An 18,923-nucleotide genomic window follows, 5' to 3' on the forward strand; every position below is an offset into this window, starting at 1 on the left:
CATTCATTATACAATTATAACATATTCTCTAGTAAAAATTCCTTACCAGTTCACCATTAAAATAATATTCCTATAAGAATATATGTAGATCGATGTACGAATTGGTTATTACAAAGTGATCGATGCGATTATCTCTCAAGTTTTAGAAAATATTTAGAGAGAACAGTTCATGAGAGCTCAGTTTGAAAAAAAAGTATGTTCATTCTTTTTACATGACAAAGTTGGGCTTCTGCAGTATCAGCAAAACAGATAAAAGCGACTCTCGCAACATTGCAGTAATGTTATACTCAATAACACCGAATTCAAATTTTCACTTGCGCCGGCAACGCGAATCCAACGATCTGCGCATTCCCTCCACGAGTCGCCAATGAACTGCGCCGGTGCCGCGGTCACTCGGTTGGCGCGGCGGTTCAGTCTGTGATGATCGCTCGCGCGGTTCGGTATCAATGTGCGTCTGCTTGTAGATCGTGACGCCGGTTTCGTAGACATAATATTGTTTTATCGTGGAAGCACACAACGACGGCCAATTGACGTTTGCTTCGGTGAATTACGAGAAAACCTTCTGGAGTCTGCGCGAACAGAAGCGACGGACGAATCGCGTCGCAGGCATGCAAGCCCGCCCTAGCTCTCACGTGCGCGTTTGAATTTTCGAAAAGGGCAAGTGCCGCGCCGGGGTGCAGGTGTATTGTTCGGTGCAAAAGGTGGTGCTCCTGAGCTTGGACGCGGTGCATTCTCGAAAACGTTGGCAGAGCCAGCGGAATGTGGCACGAGGTGAGTTAGCAGCCCGCCCGGTTTCGCTTACCGAGGCCAGGGACGGATCTCCACGGGCCCTTTTCCTTTCCCTTATGTTTTGCCGCTTATTTCTAAAGCTTCCTCTTCGATACTATAACACATTCCATAGTAGAGCTAACAAATTTGCGAACAAAGGGAGGGAAGGGAAATTTGTACGATTATGCTCCAATAATGGTTTACATGTTGTATAGAAAGAAATGTAGTATAAGGATCAAGCAAAGCTAGAAAACATTGTTACGCAATGTGTTGCAAGTTAATTAGAAAATTAGCGCAAAGCGGTTTCAGAATATTTGCCATGTTCCGCATGCAGGTGGTTCGTTGCCTCAGCCTGGCTGAAACTTTGAAAGCGTTACCTTTTACTTTTACGTTGAATGTTGCTGTTTATAATTATTTAAAAAATGAGGCAAGCCATACAATACAAATATATGTATATACACGTGTAGCTATATGTATGTACAGCTGTGCGATAGTGTAATCAACTCTTTGGAATTAGGCGAGTTGAAATCTGTCCTATTTGATCATACATGTAAAGTTTATCTAATGAAAACTCTCTTAAATAAGTGCAGTTTTATTATTTTTTTAAATGGCGAGCCTTGCAACGTGTCGAGGACAACATTCTGCTCGTCTCGTACAATTTCACGTGATTCTAAGCTGTCGATACGTTTAACTGTTTTACTTTCTCGCCTGTTATTGAACATAAGAGAGTAAAAGCGTTGCTATCGGTCAAAGTTTGACCTACGTGGTTACTATTCTTGTATTTCTCGATATGTGAAAGTTGGAGAGTCCTGATCGAATTTCGTTAGAAACTTGTCACTCTTGTAACGTAAGGGTAGGTAACGTTTTTGCTCGTGGAGATACGATCGATAAATACGTTAGGGCCCCAACCGTTTTCTGAAAGAGCTTTTGGGAATTACCAACGTTTGGAAAATACATTGTCGCTTTTGGAGACTGGATTAAAAGATCCTAACTCCGAAGGAAGTTGCAGGATTAAAAAGATCATGTGAATTGTATTGCATAAATTGGAGTCTAAAATTCTATTCGAGTCATTAATGTTACGAAACGAAACTGTTGCCACAGAAATGTATTTGTATTGCCCGTTTACATTACGATTAACGTTACTCTGTACATACAACTGTATTTAACGCCTTGAATAAATTATCGACACGTGTTCGTAGAGTTGATCAATTGTGTTAAACAGTTTGAAGTTGAAAAAAAGGAAGAATTCCTGCTATGCCTTGGGCAGATGTTGTTCCAGGCAAATGGTTCACAGTTGGCATAAATAATGGGGTCACGTACGAGATTAGCCCGTTTCTTACGTCATTGCCATAACTTCACTCTCTTTGTCGCGTTTCTCGTATCTATCTCAAACTCCGCTCCGAATGGTCTGCTCTTTTACCTGTCCGAGATTGGCGAAATTTTTATCTGTACACAAATTTCAAGCAACAGGTGAAAGATCAACTATGATAAACACTTGTATTCATCATTTAATATCGTACATATGCACTCGTTTAATGAGCACTAGAATGCAAATTACAGAATGCGCCATTTCAGATAGATTTCATTGTACCACTATGCGATGGTATTATTCGATGTTTATCGTTTGAGTAAAGTTTATCCCATTTCTGGATTACGCGTACCTCGGTACTACTCTGTGTTGATAAGTGCGTTGATAACCCAGTTTCTGGCACAGAACGCCTTGAAACACATCCAGTTATCGAGATCGTATCGTAGGTGTTACGCATCGAATTGTTTTACAGATAGCAACAATCGATACGCGTGCAAACGATTGTCTTATCGCATATTTGTTTTCGGTCTGATTTTCTTCTAGCCGTGTAGCTTTTAACTCAGGTGCTCTCGAGCCCTATTTGCAATTAGATTTAACAACACGAGTGCACAGTTATAATCCAATTAACTCTTTCCATCTGGCTGATTAAGAGGCTAATTAACGTACACGCGGAAGGAAAAAAATTGTTCTTAAGAATTTTTGATGTCAATGTTTTTATACATAAAAATGATTAAAAATGAATAACGTAACTTTTGTTTAGCAATTTAACGATTATTTGTTATGCGAAATAAACATTCTTGAAATAACCACCCTTAACATCGTTTCTATAAAATCAGATCCATTGGATTTTTTACATCCAAAGAAATATCGATAAGTACGATGGTTGTAGTAGAATTCATAATTCACACCCTCTTTTTGTAAATTTCGGCAAATTTTCTGAACAATTCTTTCGTTCAACCACCAGCTGATGGTAAGTTGAACTTTGAAGTTGGCAGTTCTCTATCGATTAGAACTATTGGATCATTTTTGAAACTCTGAATTATTTATGAGCTTCCACAAAGGGAGTTGGGAGGTTCCCACAGACGTTTGGTAGAATAATGGGAATCTCTGCCCGTGGTTTTCGACGGCTTGTGGTCGTCCCTGGAACGGTGAGGAGAGGTGGCCTCGCGATTCGTGTATGCAGGATATTTTGTACCCGTTACTCCCTCGAACGCATTCCATCTCGCGCTGCTGAATCGCAGAGAGCGAAGATTAATTTGTCTTCGGACATGTTCAAGCATTAGAGAGTACGTACACGGCTCTTGTTCCGTTTCCGTTCGTTTCGCGGCTCCTTCGTCGGTCCACTTTCGATTCGTCGCATTTTATCGATCGAGGCATCTGTATCACGATTTCAGGGCGTATTTACGTATCGTATACGGAGAAATTAAATCTCGTATTTCCTGTTTGGAATGATCGCGTCGATTTGACGAGCATTACGCAGTTGTCGACCTCGTCGGGCAATTACGGTAATCCACTTTGAGGATCGATGATTCTCGCAATTATATTAACGCTCTTTGAGAGGATCGGTCGCGTAATCTGCCAAGCTGTTGAGAACTTTTATGTGTTTACTAAATAAGACTTGTTTATTCTCTCTTGTCCCTCGAGTTTACAGCTTGTTACCAGTCATCGTTGAAAGTAGCTTGGTTAATTAAATTGATCGTTTGTTAAGTAGAAAGGCAGGTTGCCTAGCTTAGCCATGGCTGCCTTGGCGCCATTCGTATAGATATTCACCGAGGCACTCTTCTCTACGCCCTTATATATAATTTACCTTTCGTTTTCATATTTATCTGTTCTCCTGCACTGTCGCCCGAAGAATTGCTTTGTTTTTTCTTTTTCATTTATTATACCGTTCCTGTATGTAGTAAATGGTTTTATGATATGTTTCTTGTATGGAATGACGAATTTCGTGGATAGGAAAATTTGTAGTCCGTACGATACGTAGCAATCGTCCGTGAAGAGAGATTTCGAAACGGGACAAGGAGAATTCCTCAATTTAATTAGCGTCGGAGCGAAGGAAACAAAAATACGCTGTCAGTCGTAGGTTGAGCCCTGCTGATGAAGGTATACGAAGGTTACGCTGTAGCAAAGGCACTCCTTAGTTCTGGCTCAAGGTCGGACTATTAAGAGGCCAAAGCACACCGACGGGTTTACGTCGTCGTTTACGAGGAACGACGTGTCGCGACTTCTCGAGTTAGGAAATAGTGAAAACGGCGAAAAACGAAGAAGAAACGCATATATGCGCGCCCTAACTTGAGGTACCATCTTTGGATCATGAGAATCGCTATTGAAACTTTTCCGAGCCCGCTTCTGTTAAAAATGGAAAAGTTTCCAGGCTCCAGATTGATAGAAAAACAAAAGTTGAAAAACATGGGCTTTAATTGATTCGAAATGAAAAAAAAAACATGTTTAAAATAGTAAGGGACGAGAATTTTAGAAATAGCGTACTAAAAGTATACCATAAGCATGATCCTTTGTTACTTTGTAGTGGAAGTTACTTGTTGTTCACTCCAATTGCTTCTACATTTCGTTACTACATTTTTTACTCCAAATTTCGATAAGAAGATATTAATTGAGAATTTTGGAAACAGTAGACTTTAATCGGAAGTTAATGAAGAAATCATTGTGGTATTTTATCGACCCATCGTGCGTCGAAGCAGTTACTCCGCAAGGATTCAAGGTCGAGTAAGTGTTTCGACCCAAGGCCAGATCCCAGTTTCCTCCATTTTTCGACGTTTTATTGGAAATACGAGACGCGCGCGTAACCGACGCGTACCTCATAAATCCGAAACCATTACACCGGACGATCCTGATATCCTTCCTCCACGCTCAACTATTATTTGCAATACTTATCCTTAAGTATGCATACAGGAAGTAGGGAATGCTAACGATCGTTGCTCGATGCCAATAACGTCAAGTCAAGGAACCTATCAACGGTCATCGTTGGATAACTACAAAAATATTCACGTCCTGTTATATTTTTTTATTGACATGTGTATAAAAGTGTTGTAAAATTACAAGGGGTAATAAATAATCGTTCTTTCGGGGAACCCACCAGCAGGTAACAATGTTTACTAATACTGCAATACTATAATAAAAATAATTTCTATAACACTAATACGATTTTCTATATCAGTACATATTAATCTAGGCTAATATTAATTCCTACGATACTCCATGTTCGATATAACAAAAGGTTCATTGTTTCCTCCAATGGACGACTGTGAGTACCTAACCAAAAGCACCTGGATCCTGGGATTAAAAAGGCTACGAATAGGCTGCATAAAACGTTAACCGACGTCGAAACGCTTGGCTTCTTCGGCAAGAATCGCGAATGGTATTGGAGAGGCCACTCGCTGGCAAAAGAAGTAACGCGAATGCTCGTCAACGAGAGTGACTCTCTCTGTAAATGATCAGAAGCACGCCGGTCGAACAGTTCTTGCCCTTTTGAAGCGGTGACGCGAGTCACGAAACCGGCGTTCACCAGTTCCACCAGTTCGATCGTTGTTCTTCGTGATTTTTCGCTTCCCAGCTGTCTAAGACCTCCTCGAGACGAGAGGGACCGCTCGAGGTGCTGCCTTGACTGCAGCTGAAATCTCGTGTCGCAAACGAGTTTCGTTACGGTTAGGTCAACAAAGTTTCGGACTTGCTCGATAACAGAATTACACCATACGACGCGCGTCGCGGACCTATTAACATACCACGATTTCGAACGTCGCGCAAGGCCAGCTCAAGGTCAACGGATCGTGAAACGTATCGATATACTATTAGCACTTCAGATATCTTCCGAAACTATAAGTTTTATAGAAATATTTGGTGTTATCCTAATCTAAATCTAAAGATCTTGTTACAAGTTGGCAGCGATTAGCTCGCTATTACTCGCGACGAAGGATCGTTCGAAGAATCTTTCGCGAGTAATACCGATTACCGGGCATCACCACGTGGAGGTTGCTACGAGTGGAGACCCGCGAGGAAGATAGAAGAAAACAAAGTTCCTTCGATTTCCTACTCTGACTATGCCAAGCAATTATTGAAAATTATCATTGTTTCCTCCAATGGACCACAATGGTCCCCTTTTTAAAGGGGACAGGACCATGCAGACAGACTTACTGGGTCAGTCCCGACTCACGACGTCTGACGCGAACTGCACCGCGTCGGGAGCCTATGACTCCGCCAATAAGATGTCTTATAGGAGAGAGTCTGATCCGGAGACTACCGCAAGCGGATACAGTCTATTCATCTGTAAAGAAATAATGCACCGTGGAAAGTCACGAAGTGCTCCTTTATGATACAAATGAAGAATGAAGATACCAACGGTTAGTTGTGATCGCAATTAGAGTATTTACCCAGAAGTCGATCCACCATGCCGCAAGAGTAGACCGAGGAGGATTGCTTTACCTCGTAAGAAAAGTGTTCCAGCGAGTGGAGCTGGAGAAGGTAGCGAATGGTCGACGAGAAGCCGCGCTACGAAAGGCTACGAGTGGACCAGCGGTTGGGAAACCCTGGCATAGACAGGTGAGATAGAGAAGGAGGAGGATCGTCGATAGAAGGAAGAGGAAGGAAAGTTGGAGAGAGCAGAAACGAAGAACCGGAGCCCAATGTCCATTCAGCAGGCACCTGCCACGTTAAATTCAACCGGGCCAGGGCTGGATATGGACGCTTCCTTCGAACGGGCCAGCGTGAAACGGAAAGAAAGAAGCAACGGGGCCCATCGACAGGACGAAGAGAGACCCACGACCCAGGAGGGTTGAGGCGGAGAACGAAGACGCCGGGGACAGCGAAGGAAGACGAGGAGGAAGAAGGAAGAAGAGGCGCCCTGTAGGTACATCTCTCTTACATCACTCTGGGCCTGGTCGTCCTTCCCGAGCATGGGGGCCAGACCAAAGAGAACAAGGAGAGATATCGCGCCGATAATGTAACCTTCTTTCCTCCTCTCTCTGATTTTCCTCTATCCCATTCCACCGTTGGCTGATTGAAATTTTGGATCCCTTCTCTGCTCGCCGCGCCGGTTCAACGCCGTCCAGATCGAGTTTTTCGGATTTTGCGCCAGGAAGAATGATCGAGGTAACGTGGAAAGATGTAGAATCATTCGAGAAATTGAGATATTACCGTAAGGATACGGACAGGACGTTGGCTTTCGTTTCTTAGACGGAAGGAACAACAGACTGTTGAAGCTGATGGAGTCGGATTATTTGTAACACTAATTTAAGTAGGAATGTTTGATATAATAGGTCCAGAAATTAATTCTGCGCTTCTGTATTTAATTACTGATAACTCTAGCTTACCCAAATATACTTGCTCGGCATTTTGGTACACCAAAGTACCAGTCTTCCAAGTCCTCAAGCTTGTCTCTGTTATCATCGATCTGTTTATTGCACAAGTTTTAACCTGATGCCATTAGGACCTAGAAGTTCAGTACTTTAATGTACCAAAATGTCGAGTAAGTGTATCTGTTCGAGTAGGAGTTATTAATAATTAACAATTTCTGCTACGCGAGCAAATTTTTCCCTAGATACGCGAAGCGGAGTGTTTATCGAGTGACACCGTAATGGAACGCGTCCCTCAGGATTGATATCGTCGTGGAAATACTCCAGCGTCGATGCGTTATGCTCGCAATCAGTCTTGGCTTGCACGCGTCAGACGAATCAAATAAATGCGCAATTTGCGGATGGGACGATCGCTGCGTTTCCTCGATGGAATCAACAGTATAGATTGCGTTTCCTTCCCGCAAGGTTAACACATTATTGCGCCGTGGTATGCACTAACCGATGTGATCGATGTTGGCGTTATCACGGGATGGCATTCGGAAGACAAACACGAGGAAGAGGAAACTCGTGGGAGACCGAGAGGACATTTATTATTCGCGGGATAAGTGCCTTCGCTGGAGTATAATGAGTGTAAACGTTGGCAAAAACACATGAAGATGGGGTGAGGGGCGTATATTGATGCAGGTAACTACATTGTTGGAATGACTGGGCGAATTCGACGAAGGGAACACGCTTGAAGCGGTTCCGAGGCGCTTTTGACGCCGCTGTATGAGCCAACAGGTAGCGAGTAGCCTCGCACGTGTGTTGCCCGAATGCAATTTTGCGACTGCGTGGCATTGAAATATGCATTTATGTAAGATCCTGCGATTACTCTCCGTTATAACAGTATACTGTCGCGTCTCAAGTCTCGACCCCTTTCGCAACTGCTGGGACACGTACGTGTGCCCCAGTAATCGTTCAAGTATCTCTGAATATTACGTTTAATCCTTTTAGCTTCCAACAACAACTTGTCGTCGTTGACTATGTTTGTATTTGCGTTTACATTTGAAAATTACAACGAATGTCGTTTTGGGATTCAATTATCAGCGATGATGAAAAGCAGGTGTTACACGGGAACATCGAAATCCGCAGACAATGAGTAAGTCACGGTGAAATCGTCCTGCCAGAACCGAAATCAGTGTTACACCCACGGAAAGTTCTATTGTCTGTTTGATGGGACATGGAAGATCCATCCATTGTAAACCGTTGCGTCACGATCAAACAATAGCCGCGGAGTTATATCGCGAACCTGGCCAAAGATAATTAAACCATTAAGATGAAAACTAACGAGGTTCGGTCACGCGACCGCAGGCTTTTGTTCCATTTGGATAACTAGAAATTACGGGTGTCGCGGAGGTTACTTTCGCAAGAGTTGCGGGACCTTCGATTGGGAAATCGTCCAAACGTGTAAGATTTTGGTCAGGCTCATTGTATTCGAGTTTTCGAAATTTGGGAAGGAAGGAAGTGGAAGTGGAAGGAATAGATTAAAGTACCGTGGAGGTACGGAAATGCTTCTTAAGGGGGTACTACATTAGGAGGCTAAATATTACATGTTCTCCTAGTGATTTCTTTTGTTTACAGAGAAAAAAAGTTCTTTTCCGAAGCATTTCTGTGCGAAATGAATGGAAAAAATTACCAAATGTACTTTAAAACATACATGAAACATTCTCAAGTTACAAAAAAATTACAGAAATGCTTCTCTGTAAACAAATATCCCAAACACTTGGTACTTGGACTCTCAATGCGATTTCCATCCTTAAGGAAGCACGTCAAGCAGTACAAATTCAACCCAGATCGTTAGATTACGTTTGCTCCACCGTGAACCAACAAGCTCACTGGAAGTATGTTTGAAGATCCCGTAGAATGCCAAGAAATCGCAAACAACCGAAGGGCAACAATAATTTATGTCGCCCGGGAACTCTGCGTTCTCTGGAGCCCTTTCCCTCCTGCTATAATCGTCTGGTCGTAAGGTTCCAGGCATGCAAGCCAACTGTACCTCGCAACTGTTATCTAGGCAACGACCTTGCCTCCTCTCTTTCTCTCCCTCACTGGCGGTGGCTCTCCGTGGATGCACTCCGGTGCATATAGGTGCGCGAAGCGCAAGTTCATCGGTCCGCTCGGAAAATCATTGACCTTGCGGTTGATCTAAGCGTGGTTGCTGGATTCCTCCAGTTCCTATTACGTCGTTCACCCTCCGTTACGAAGAAGTGGAAACGGCCTGTCGCGAGGAGGGAAACGCGTCTTCCTTTTCCGCGGTCGAGGGACACGGCTTCCATCCGAGAACAATTTCACTGTCGAGGGAGACCTCGCATGTTCGCATTTCCTGCAGTACCGTTCGAGGCTTCCAAGCCCCTTTTAGGAAGCGTTTAACGTTTTAGCGACATCCCAGCCAGCTGACGTCTTCGCAGATTCCTGACGGAGTTTCCTTTATATTTTCATTGGGACTCGTGTCCTTTGAGCCAGAGGCTCTCGTAGTTAGTCGGTCGAGGCTTGGGAGTCTAGAAGCACCGACACTCGATACCATTGACAAAGTTCTTCTTGACAAAGTTGTGTTCATCGGTGTTACAATTTCAGGAATGGTGGCAATCTTAATATCGAGTTTCCTGCAAGTAGGTAAACACAGTGTGAATAAATTATATCGTACTATATTATCTCGTTCCACGCAACGATGGGGTAACTGTTATGCATCGACGTGGACACAACAGGTGAATGGTGGCACTCGTAATGACGGCTCGGAATGACTCGATTGTGTACGCGCTATAAAACGTCGGTGATATCGTTCCTTAATCGCGGTGGCAGGAACTGCTGCTGATCGAGTGATAAATGATCGCTGGTATGGCGATCCAAACAAATATCGCGTAAAACCCAGACGTGGGGAATAAAGTAGTTCTTCTTTCGTTCGTTTTCGATGTTTCTTTTGATGAATCGAAGAGGAAGACTTTCTATGAAAAATTTAGTTCAAAATTTGGTACATGTACTGATGTGATTTTGGAGTAGTTGTGTTAATTGAAATGACTTGAAAAATGTACAAATTAAAGTTAACAAATTGTACGTGAAATTTTTCATCAAATGACATAGCTTCGAGAGGAGAATCTGAGATAGAGAATGGCAACGGAGAAAATAATAAATACGGAATTCAATTAAGCATCGTGCATTCAAACAATCAGGTTTTAATCGAATAACGAGCGTCAAATTCTAAGTTTCCAGCGTTGCGAAGATTTTTCAGCTTCACCCGGCTCTGCGGGATGCCATAAACGCGCGACCTTGAAACGAAACGTGTTATTACCGCCTTTGAAACGTGTACTTCCCCGGGGCGAAATGATTCGAACAGTGTAAGCTATTCAAGGCATTCGAGATAAAAAATTTCAGTATCGCGTCGTTTCGTAACGACTTATTTCAATTACACTTCCGTGTGTTTCCCCGTGAAGAATCATTGTTTATTTAATTATTTATGACACGAGTGCCAAGTTCTTCGTCGAGAACACCTACGATTGATATTTCAATGAAATGAATTTTGTGAATTCAATTAAATGATACAAGTACCTACGAGATAAGCAGATTTGCAAACGATCGATTCAATTTGTATTATTTTCTCTGAAATATTATTCCTCGCGTTAGATTTCGAACAATGCATGTCTAGAGGTCTTGTTCCGTGACCACGAACAGCAGAAACGAGTTTCTCGGACTGGCGGAGCGCGTTAAAGGAAATGGAGAAAAAGCAGCTCGAGTTACGTGGGAGCGGCTTTTCTAGATACACGGACGCGTTGCTAGAATTATTACGAGCTTATTTGCCACGAGGGGTTTCTTCGATGACGGGTGAAGTCCTATCCGAGCCAGTTTCATCCAATTTCACAAATTCGTCGGCTAGCACTGTGGTTTCCGTCGCGTTCGTCTCTCCTTTCAACCCTTTTGCGTGGGTATCGACGGAAGGGCCAGAAAACGACGCTCAAAGTGCCTAGATCTGTTTGTTTGGGTGGTAGAAATGAATGCTGTACGCTTGCATTCGATACTTGGACCACCAAGGGTTAACCGATTTTAATTATTTCCAGAGATGGAATTTTCTTCACTCTTCTCACGATGTTTTGTCAGCCCTCCTCGCTCTTCTTCCCCTCTCAATAATCTCTTGTGGTTCCTGAACCGGCTACCTAACATTGCAAAAAAGAAACCTGTTCTTCGACGCTCACATGAATCACTCGAAAAGATTTTGACGAAAATATTGATCGTCAAAAAGAACTGGTACAATGCGAGAAGAACGACGAGCTCGCGACACATTCGTTCTGGCAGCAACCGGATTGAGTTGATTCATCGGTCTTCGTATCGCTCTTTAGGTTACTTAGCGAGCGTTAAATTGACGTGTAAATAGAGGTTTCGCAAGAATGTAACACGCCGTTTCTCTCTTTCTCTAAAACGACGAGGAGAGCACGAAGACCTCAGGAACGAATCGAGAAGATGAAGATCGGAGATTGCGTACTTTCGATTCATTTCTCCAAAGGTACACGTTGCGTGTACTGTAGCGAGCAAAACTGGACGAAATGGCGCCAATTTTGAGGGTTCTGAAAATTTCAATACGAAATCGGGATTTTTTGCGTATTTTTATTTTTCACAATATGGATCTTCAATATAGGAGAAATCGGGCAAAAACTATCTTACTGCTTCTACTGTTTTGCCCTCTGATTTTGCACTAGTGGAGATAGGGGTTTGAAACTTGGCACATATTCTTCCTTTTTCCCGTGTTATCGAATGACCTCATCGCAAGTTAAATTAGGGTCACATTTGACCCCTTATCCGACTATTCTGGTCATCTTCGAGACGAACCACGACGAAGAGTGTTCTCTGTCGCGATTACACGGCTGTGCCTCGCGAGGAACCTTTGAAATTAATCGATCATTAACGCTGTGCTCGGATTGCTTCTTTCAAGCGCGTCCTGGCACGGTACATTGTCTGGCCCTCGGTTCGCTGAAAAGTTCACCCGCGAACAATGAGTTCTATTCAAGCAGCGCGTGTGTGTATACAGGCCCGCGTGTGATTTATGTCGGTTCCTGGCCGTGCATCCACCGGCTGGAATTAAATTACTTTCACAGGGCATTGCCTTTGTGAAATCGATGCGATCTTTTTTGAGAGGCGTAATCTTATTATTAACAATATGCTCCGGACGTCCGTGTTTCATTACGTCGGACAATACGCGCACGAGGAGGACCTATGGATCGTAAGGGCAGCAATTACGCCTAATTAATGGTAGGGATAATTGGAGGAGAGCGCTTAGGATGAAGCTTGTTCCCAAAATCAGGATACTTACTTCCTTAACGCTTTACTTTACAAACACCTTTTTCTTCCCACGAGTCGAATGGCATTTCCATCGAATGGAGCTTTCGTTTGCGACGGGGTTTATGACAGGGACGTGACTTCTTCCTTATTTAGGAGATTTCGAGCTTTCACGCTCCTTGGCCTTGGCAGTTTTCTGCTCGGTTGAAAGCTGCGAATTGTAATTAGGGTTGGAGGAGCGTTGTTCGCTACTCGGCAATGGCGATCGACGTATCGTAAATTAAGCGAGGAGCATCCTACGTCGCTGTATTCCATGCCCGCATGCGGCAGGCCGGCATGGCAAAATTCAGGAAACCGTTAAAAAAATTCTCACTGGCGTTTCTCACGCCTTCCCAACCGCAACACTCGCAGGATAAATTAATACTTGGGAGCAGGGAAACGCCAGCTTCCAGGATCCGATGCGTTTTCCACTGCGGGTGAACGAACTTGCGAACGATTTGCTCGAATTATGCGTAGATCCTAGTGGCGGAGTTCCATGGAAATGACACACACAGAATACGATCAGAATTTTAGATATCAAATAGTTTGAGAAATTCCGAAACGAATAGGTAATCATGTCTTGTACCGCAATAATATTAAAGATTATCATCGTTGGGGGTATAAAGGAATGACCGAGAACATCGTCTGTGCAAAGGGTTAAAATGGTCCCGTTGGGTGGAACCATTTCGTAAATCGAATGAAGATCGCGTCGCGGACTCAACGGGTGTTCCCCGGGGGGTATCGAATAAAAAGGCTAGAAAAGCCCATCGCGTTTGAGCTCCAGTTGGAGCGTGTGCACGCGTTGTTGCATAGGTGTGCATGCGTATGTATAGATATGCGTGGTGAGCTTGGACGAAGCCCAGCGTGACCACGGCAGGCTGGACGTCCGGAATGCGAGCGGAACCCGTTTCTATGAGTCAAGTCTGGCTATTGACAACGGCCTCTCCTCGTGTAGATTCTCTCCGTGCCGGCTTCGGTCTCTCCTTTTCGCTCTCCTTCGTTGCGCAGATCCTTGCGGTTCAGGATCGTGCCACGTGATCTGGAACATCGTGCCACGACCAAGGGGAACCAGGAGGGGGCAAGGGATCCGCGGGAACCGAGTCATGTTACCTGGTGAAAATTCAAAACCGTGAGCCAGAAGTTGGGGCGACGAGACGTCTTGCATACGACGACGCAGTGGAACTTTGGGAGCTAAAGAAAAGGAAATATACTAGGGATTAAGGTTTAGGGTTTAGAGCGAGAAGAAAGAAGGAGCGATATCAGTGATGGCGAAAGCCTAGGATATGTTTGTCTTGGAAACTGTTCTTCTTTGGACAATCTTCAAGATTTGCCTCAGGAACATTTAATGTTAATTTAGTCGGAAAAATGGGAGTGTTGACTATCTGAAAACGCATAAGTATGCAGAAGCGGAAGAACAGTTTCCTTGACTGCAACAGAAAGCACGGTACAGTTGCGAAGACTGACTGCGTTGCGTTCTGTCGCAATGGCTCGGGAGCACATCAATATTTCATTGGGATTTGCATGTCTTCCGTGCACCGTTCCCATTCATCGATTTTAGACGAGAGAAATAGCGTCGATCTTCCGGCTCGTACGACCGAAACGCCGCTCAACTCGAGCGTTGCGAGTCTCTAAGTGGACGAGGGTAACGGTATTGAAACGAGGCCTTCGAAGAAGCGAAAGACTGGCCCTCGATAGAGTGGTTAGTTTTCAGAATAGAATAATCGAAGCGTAGCGGGATAATTGGAGAACAATTTAATGGAAGAATACAGTCAAACATCCTTAGTAGTCTTCTTTTTGTCATTTGGGAACATGATTTCTTTGGGAAGTTTCAAAATACCATGAATCAAGGGAATTAACGCAAAATTGCTTAAGAAGAAGGCACCGTTGAACTTTGTCCTTTGTCCTTGTGGAAGTCCTTCGATCCTTGTACTCCCTCGATCTTCTACAAATCAGTTCCTCGTTCTGCTAATGACTCGACCCAAAACAAGGTGGAAAATAGTAAATAAATGCAAGAAAAATCGATAAAACAACACCAGCGAGCATAGAAAAGCCACTCATCGCGTAATCGATACTGGCCAGTGCTGTGACCCATATTCGTAAAGAAGTACAGCCGCGAAAAGGGTTCGATTCTCTCGGTATTTTTCGCGACTCGCGTTACCTCGCCACGACTAACGTCCTCTCGATCTCGATCACCCGGATCGCTCGAAGGACGACAGCAGGTCCTATTGTGAACGCAGCACGGAAGCATGCTCTCTCTGTAGTATACGAAGGCGCGTCACAATCGAGTTCATCGATCCATAATGACTATTCGCCCGCAGCTACGCTCTGTAATAACGGAATTGCCAATAAAGCATATCCTGGCGAGATTTAATCGCCGCGCAGATCCGATCGATGGTTTTTACGCGAAGAGAGAAGAAAAGAGGGCTCCATAATTTACGCACGAATTCGTCTTGTATAGAAACAGTCTAGATTACTTAAGAATAACTTAAACGTCACGTACCGGTCAGCATTTGGGAACGCGATGGAAAGTAACGAGCGTGGGTCGATAAATAACTGGCAAATTACGAGATGGGTTCTCATGGCGGTCACATAAAGTTAGGCATCCGAATTACAGTATCGCAGGGACTCGATGGCAGGTTACTTCCTCGAGTAGCCGAGCGGTATATTTTCCGGTCGTTAACTTCCCCGTAATGGGATATTAAAGAGCCTGGACGTTTAAATCTGCCGCGGCGGTTCTGCAATTTTTCAATCGTTTATTATCAAATTACCAGGACGCGTATCATTTCCTCGGCCAAACTGTAACGACGAGTCGTGCCCCTGTGTCTCGTGTTCAACGAATCAAACGACCGTGCCTTATTTTTCGTTTAGACTCTTACGATATGTATTTTAAAGACTCCTCAGAATCTTTACTTTCGAACGTTGTCCCAACGGATGATGTTAGAGCTCGTCCATAAACTTTTGCCATCCACTGTATCCTTTTCACGAGCCGATCGACCTAGGCGAGCGGTCCATTAATTATTCCCTTCTGCCTGTTCCAGAGGGACCATCTCGGAAGCCATGCCGGCTGACGAGTTCGCTGGAAATCGACACAGAGGCAGACCCAGGCTGCAGCCGCCCTAACGAACCGCTATTCTCATCGACAAGGTCATCCAGCGAATCAAATCATGCCGACGACTCTTGCCGTGTTTTCGTTTCGCCGCGAGTCGAGCGTCCAGCAACGGGAATCGTGAATAGAGCATCGTGTCTATGTTATCCGGCACCTGGGACGAGCGCGTCCGCGAATCGTTGGAAGGCGAAACCGGAAGTAACCGTTAAACGACGCTCGGAAAAACTGGATTCGATCCTCGATGCTATTTCCCGTTGCGACAGCATCGTTCGTTCGCAGAAGTCGTAAAATCGACTCTGAAAGATAGGGGCGAGTCCAGTCGGCCCGGTTTGAGGTTGAGCTGCTCAACCCTGGGACGCAATTATCCGCGTACCGATGTCGCTGCCTGTGGGTTCCATCTGATGTGCGTCGGACGTAGAAGAAACGTTGGACGGAAATCGCGGACGTGTTAATAAGACAGTTGGAATGCCGAGGAAGTGAGTCGAGAGAATGAGAATGCCACGTCGCAGGATTAGGACGATCGATCGTACCAGGACAATCAAGGATACTCGTGTTTAGCAGAACTAGAAACACCGATGATACTTCCTGCTCGCTCAGTCCCGTGCAGAGGGTCGCTTTCGAGTAATACTCTCAGGTTTCGAGGAAGCGCGGCCAAGAACGATCAGACTGTAATTATTCTAGAGCCTGTAATCATGTCCCCACCGAAGGTGCTTCCTGTTCCCGCGGCGCATCGCGAAGACTCTTGCTCGAGGAGTTTCCACGAGGCCTGAGCGGAAGGGTGGCTATGTAGCCCGGTGAATGCCGTCGCCATGGTGGAGCTGGTGTGCAGCAACTCCTTGAGCCCAGGTACGTAGTCCTCCGCGAGGCTGGACGGGGCGAGATAAGCCTCGAGCGAGATAAACCGCGAGAAGGGAATTTTGTCGAAAGTAGCAGCCGTTCGAAAGTCCTAAGAGAAGGATCCTGACGCGGGGCGGCATGTAGGGGAGCAGGAAGAGGCGCAGTCTTCCTCCCGGCGACCCAGCGTGTCGAGTAATGCTGAAGCACATCCTGACGGGGCAACCGTCGTCAGCGGGCTCCAGGCATCATCACAATGACTACCAGCCGAGCTCGGGCTCGTTGCACGGCGGTCACCATCATCACCACCATCATTCCAGCCATCATCAGGACCAGCAGCACCAGCACTACAACCAAGGGACGGTTCGCGCGTCCGGGAACGGCGGACGCGGCGTCGACGTCTACGACTCTGTGGTACATCCGTCGCAGCAGAGACCCGTGAACACACATCAGGCTGCGACCACGCCGTCCTCGACGCATCGACATCCCCTGAACCACTCTCAGCTGAGCGTGAACAATCTTTCGCAGCGGCTGAACCACTCCCACGCCCTCAACCTCTCCACTCTGTCCACATCCAAGCACTCGGTGAACAGTGTCAGTCCCGTAGCTGGCGGGAACAATAACAACAACAACGTGTCGACCACGTTGGGACAGACGGCCGTGTCCCAGGTGCCTTTGCATCAGGACAACAGGCCCAAGGTGAACGGAGGTTTCGACATCTCCAGGTTGTCCAGGTTACCCAGTCAAACGACACCATCGCCAGCACCTGTCCTCCAAGCTGTCGCCACTGGTGGACACTTACCTGGAGGCGTTGGTTCCACTGCGTTCCCGTTGAACGCTTCCTGGTCGTCGTCCCTGTCGAGGAATCACAAAGACTACGAGGCTGGAGCTAGAGAGACTCTCACCAGCCTCGGTCTGCTGTGTCTGGTGTCCCTGCTACTGGCTCTACTCTCGTTGATCTTCCTACTGAAGATCTCGCCGTTAACTGTAACGCCGAGTAGCCTCATCAGCCCGGAGGAGTACACGATAGTGTACGAGGTGACCTTGGCGCTGTGCGCTCTCGCCCTATCGCTGAACCTGTGCTGCCTCCTGGTCTGCGCCATACAGTTCCTCTTCACCGTCAAGCTCGTCAAGACTTCTTATCAGGGACACTGGTGAGTGTACTTGTACCGAAGTAGAGCTAATCTACTTCTTCCCTTATCCCTTTGCTAGGTGGTTTTTCAAGATTCGACAGATTTTCTGATTTCAGTACAATTCGACTCTCGCTCGACACGGGACAGCGAAGAGTTAAGGCAGACTTAACTTTATCGCGTGAAATTTCTTGTTTTGTTCTCGACAATACCAAAGCGAGTTTCAAGCGCAAAAGTGATGGTTCCATAGAAATTGTATAGAAGACATTCTCGGATGAAATGCGAAGAGTAGAAACGAAATGTTTGAGGGATTGACCTAATCCTCGTCGAGAAGGTAGCAAAGACGAGTTTCTGGCGAGCTGGACTTAACGAGCGTCTTATTGATTATGTCATATCGGTATTCAGCGGGCGTCGCTGGCCGCTCGTTGGCCATCGGACGAACCAAAATGGAGGCAGTCACATATGGCGGGGCCCCGAGGACCGGTACCCCTGGTCCCCGAGACGCGACTTTGACACGCTGGAATCCAGTTCAATTATTTTTCAGTTCTAATGGGACCGCCGGCAACTAAGATCCGTAATTAATTAACCGCAATAAGAAGGGGCATAATACGCCGAGCACGGAACGACCGTCCGCGCGATAATGTTCCTCGCGACCTCTCGGCCATGGCGCGTCGTTACGAAATCCTTTAACGCGGGCCGTTAACTTTTTTATCGAGCCAACCTTACCAGGATGCACTTGCGCGAGTCGCAAGGTGCAGGTGGATGCACTTGGTGCACACTGAACGCTTGCGAGTCGCGTTCGAAAGGAGACGCTCGAGAACTCTGAGCAGCGTGTGCGTGTTTGCGCTCGTGTATTGGTGCGTGCACATACGCGCGTGTCTGGGATTCTGTACGGTGGTTGTCCCTGGGCTTTTTGTTTTATTCGAGGTATAATTTACGTGGCTTTTGCCGCATCTCGAGAGTTGGCGAATCCCCGCGATGTCGTTGCGTGAGCGTGCGAAATTGCGACACAGATGCAAACACGCGTGACGATTTCTGCAAATGAACGATGGGGAGGTTCTACCCAGACCGATAGACGTGTTATTAGGTTGAAACTGGAGGACTGGCGGATGTTTACTTGGATTGCAACGGTT

General features: G+C 45.7%; 1 protein-coding gene across 1 annotated transcript in view; it reads left to right on the top strand.

Moving 5' to 3' along the window:
- The first annotated feature begins 132 nt into the window (after positions 1-132).
- LOC128874973 (uncharacterized) overlaps positions 133-18,923 on the top strand; it is a 28,031-nt gene continuing 9,240 nt past the window's right edge. Inside the window, exons 1-2 of the mRNA XM_054120209.1 lie at positions 133-771; positions 15,759-17,814. Coding sequence (XP_053976184.1) covers positions 16,859-17,814 — 956 coding nt within the window. The 5' untranslated portion in view covers positions 133-771; positions 15,759-16,858. The remainder of the gene's footprint in view (positions 772-15,758; positions 17,815-18,923) is intronic.

This window comes from Hylaeus volcanicus, chromosome 4 (assembly GCF_026283585.1).
Source record: "Hylaeus volcanicus isolate JK05 chromosome 4, UHH_iyHylVolc1.0_haploid, whole genome shotgun sequence".
Lineage (NCBI taxonomy): Eukaryota > Metazoa > Arthropoda > Insecta > Hymenoptera > Colletidae > Hylaeus > Hylaeus volcanicus.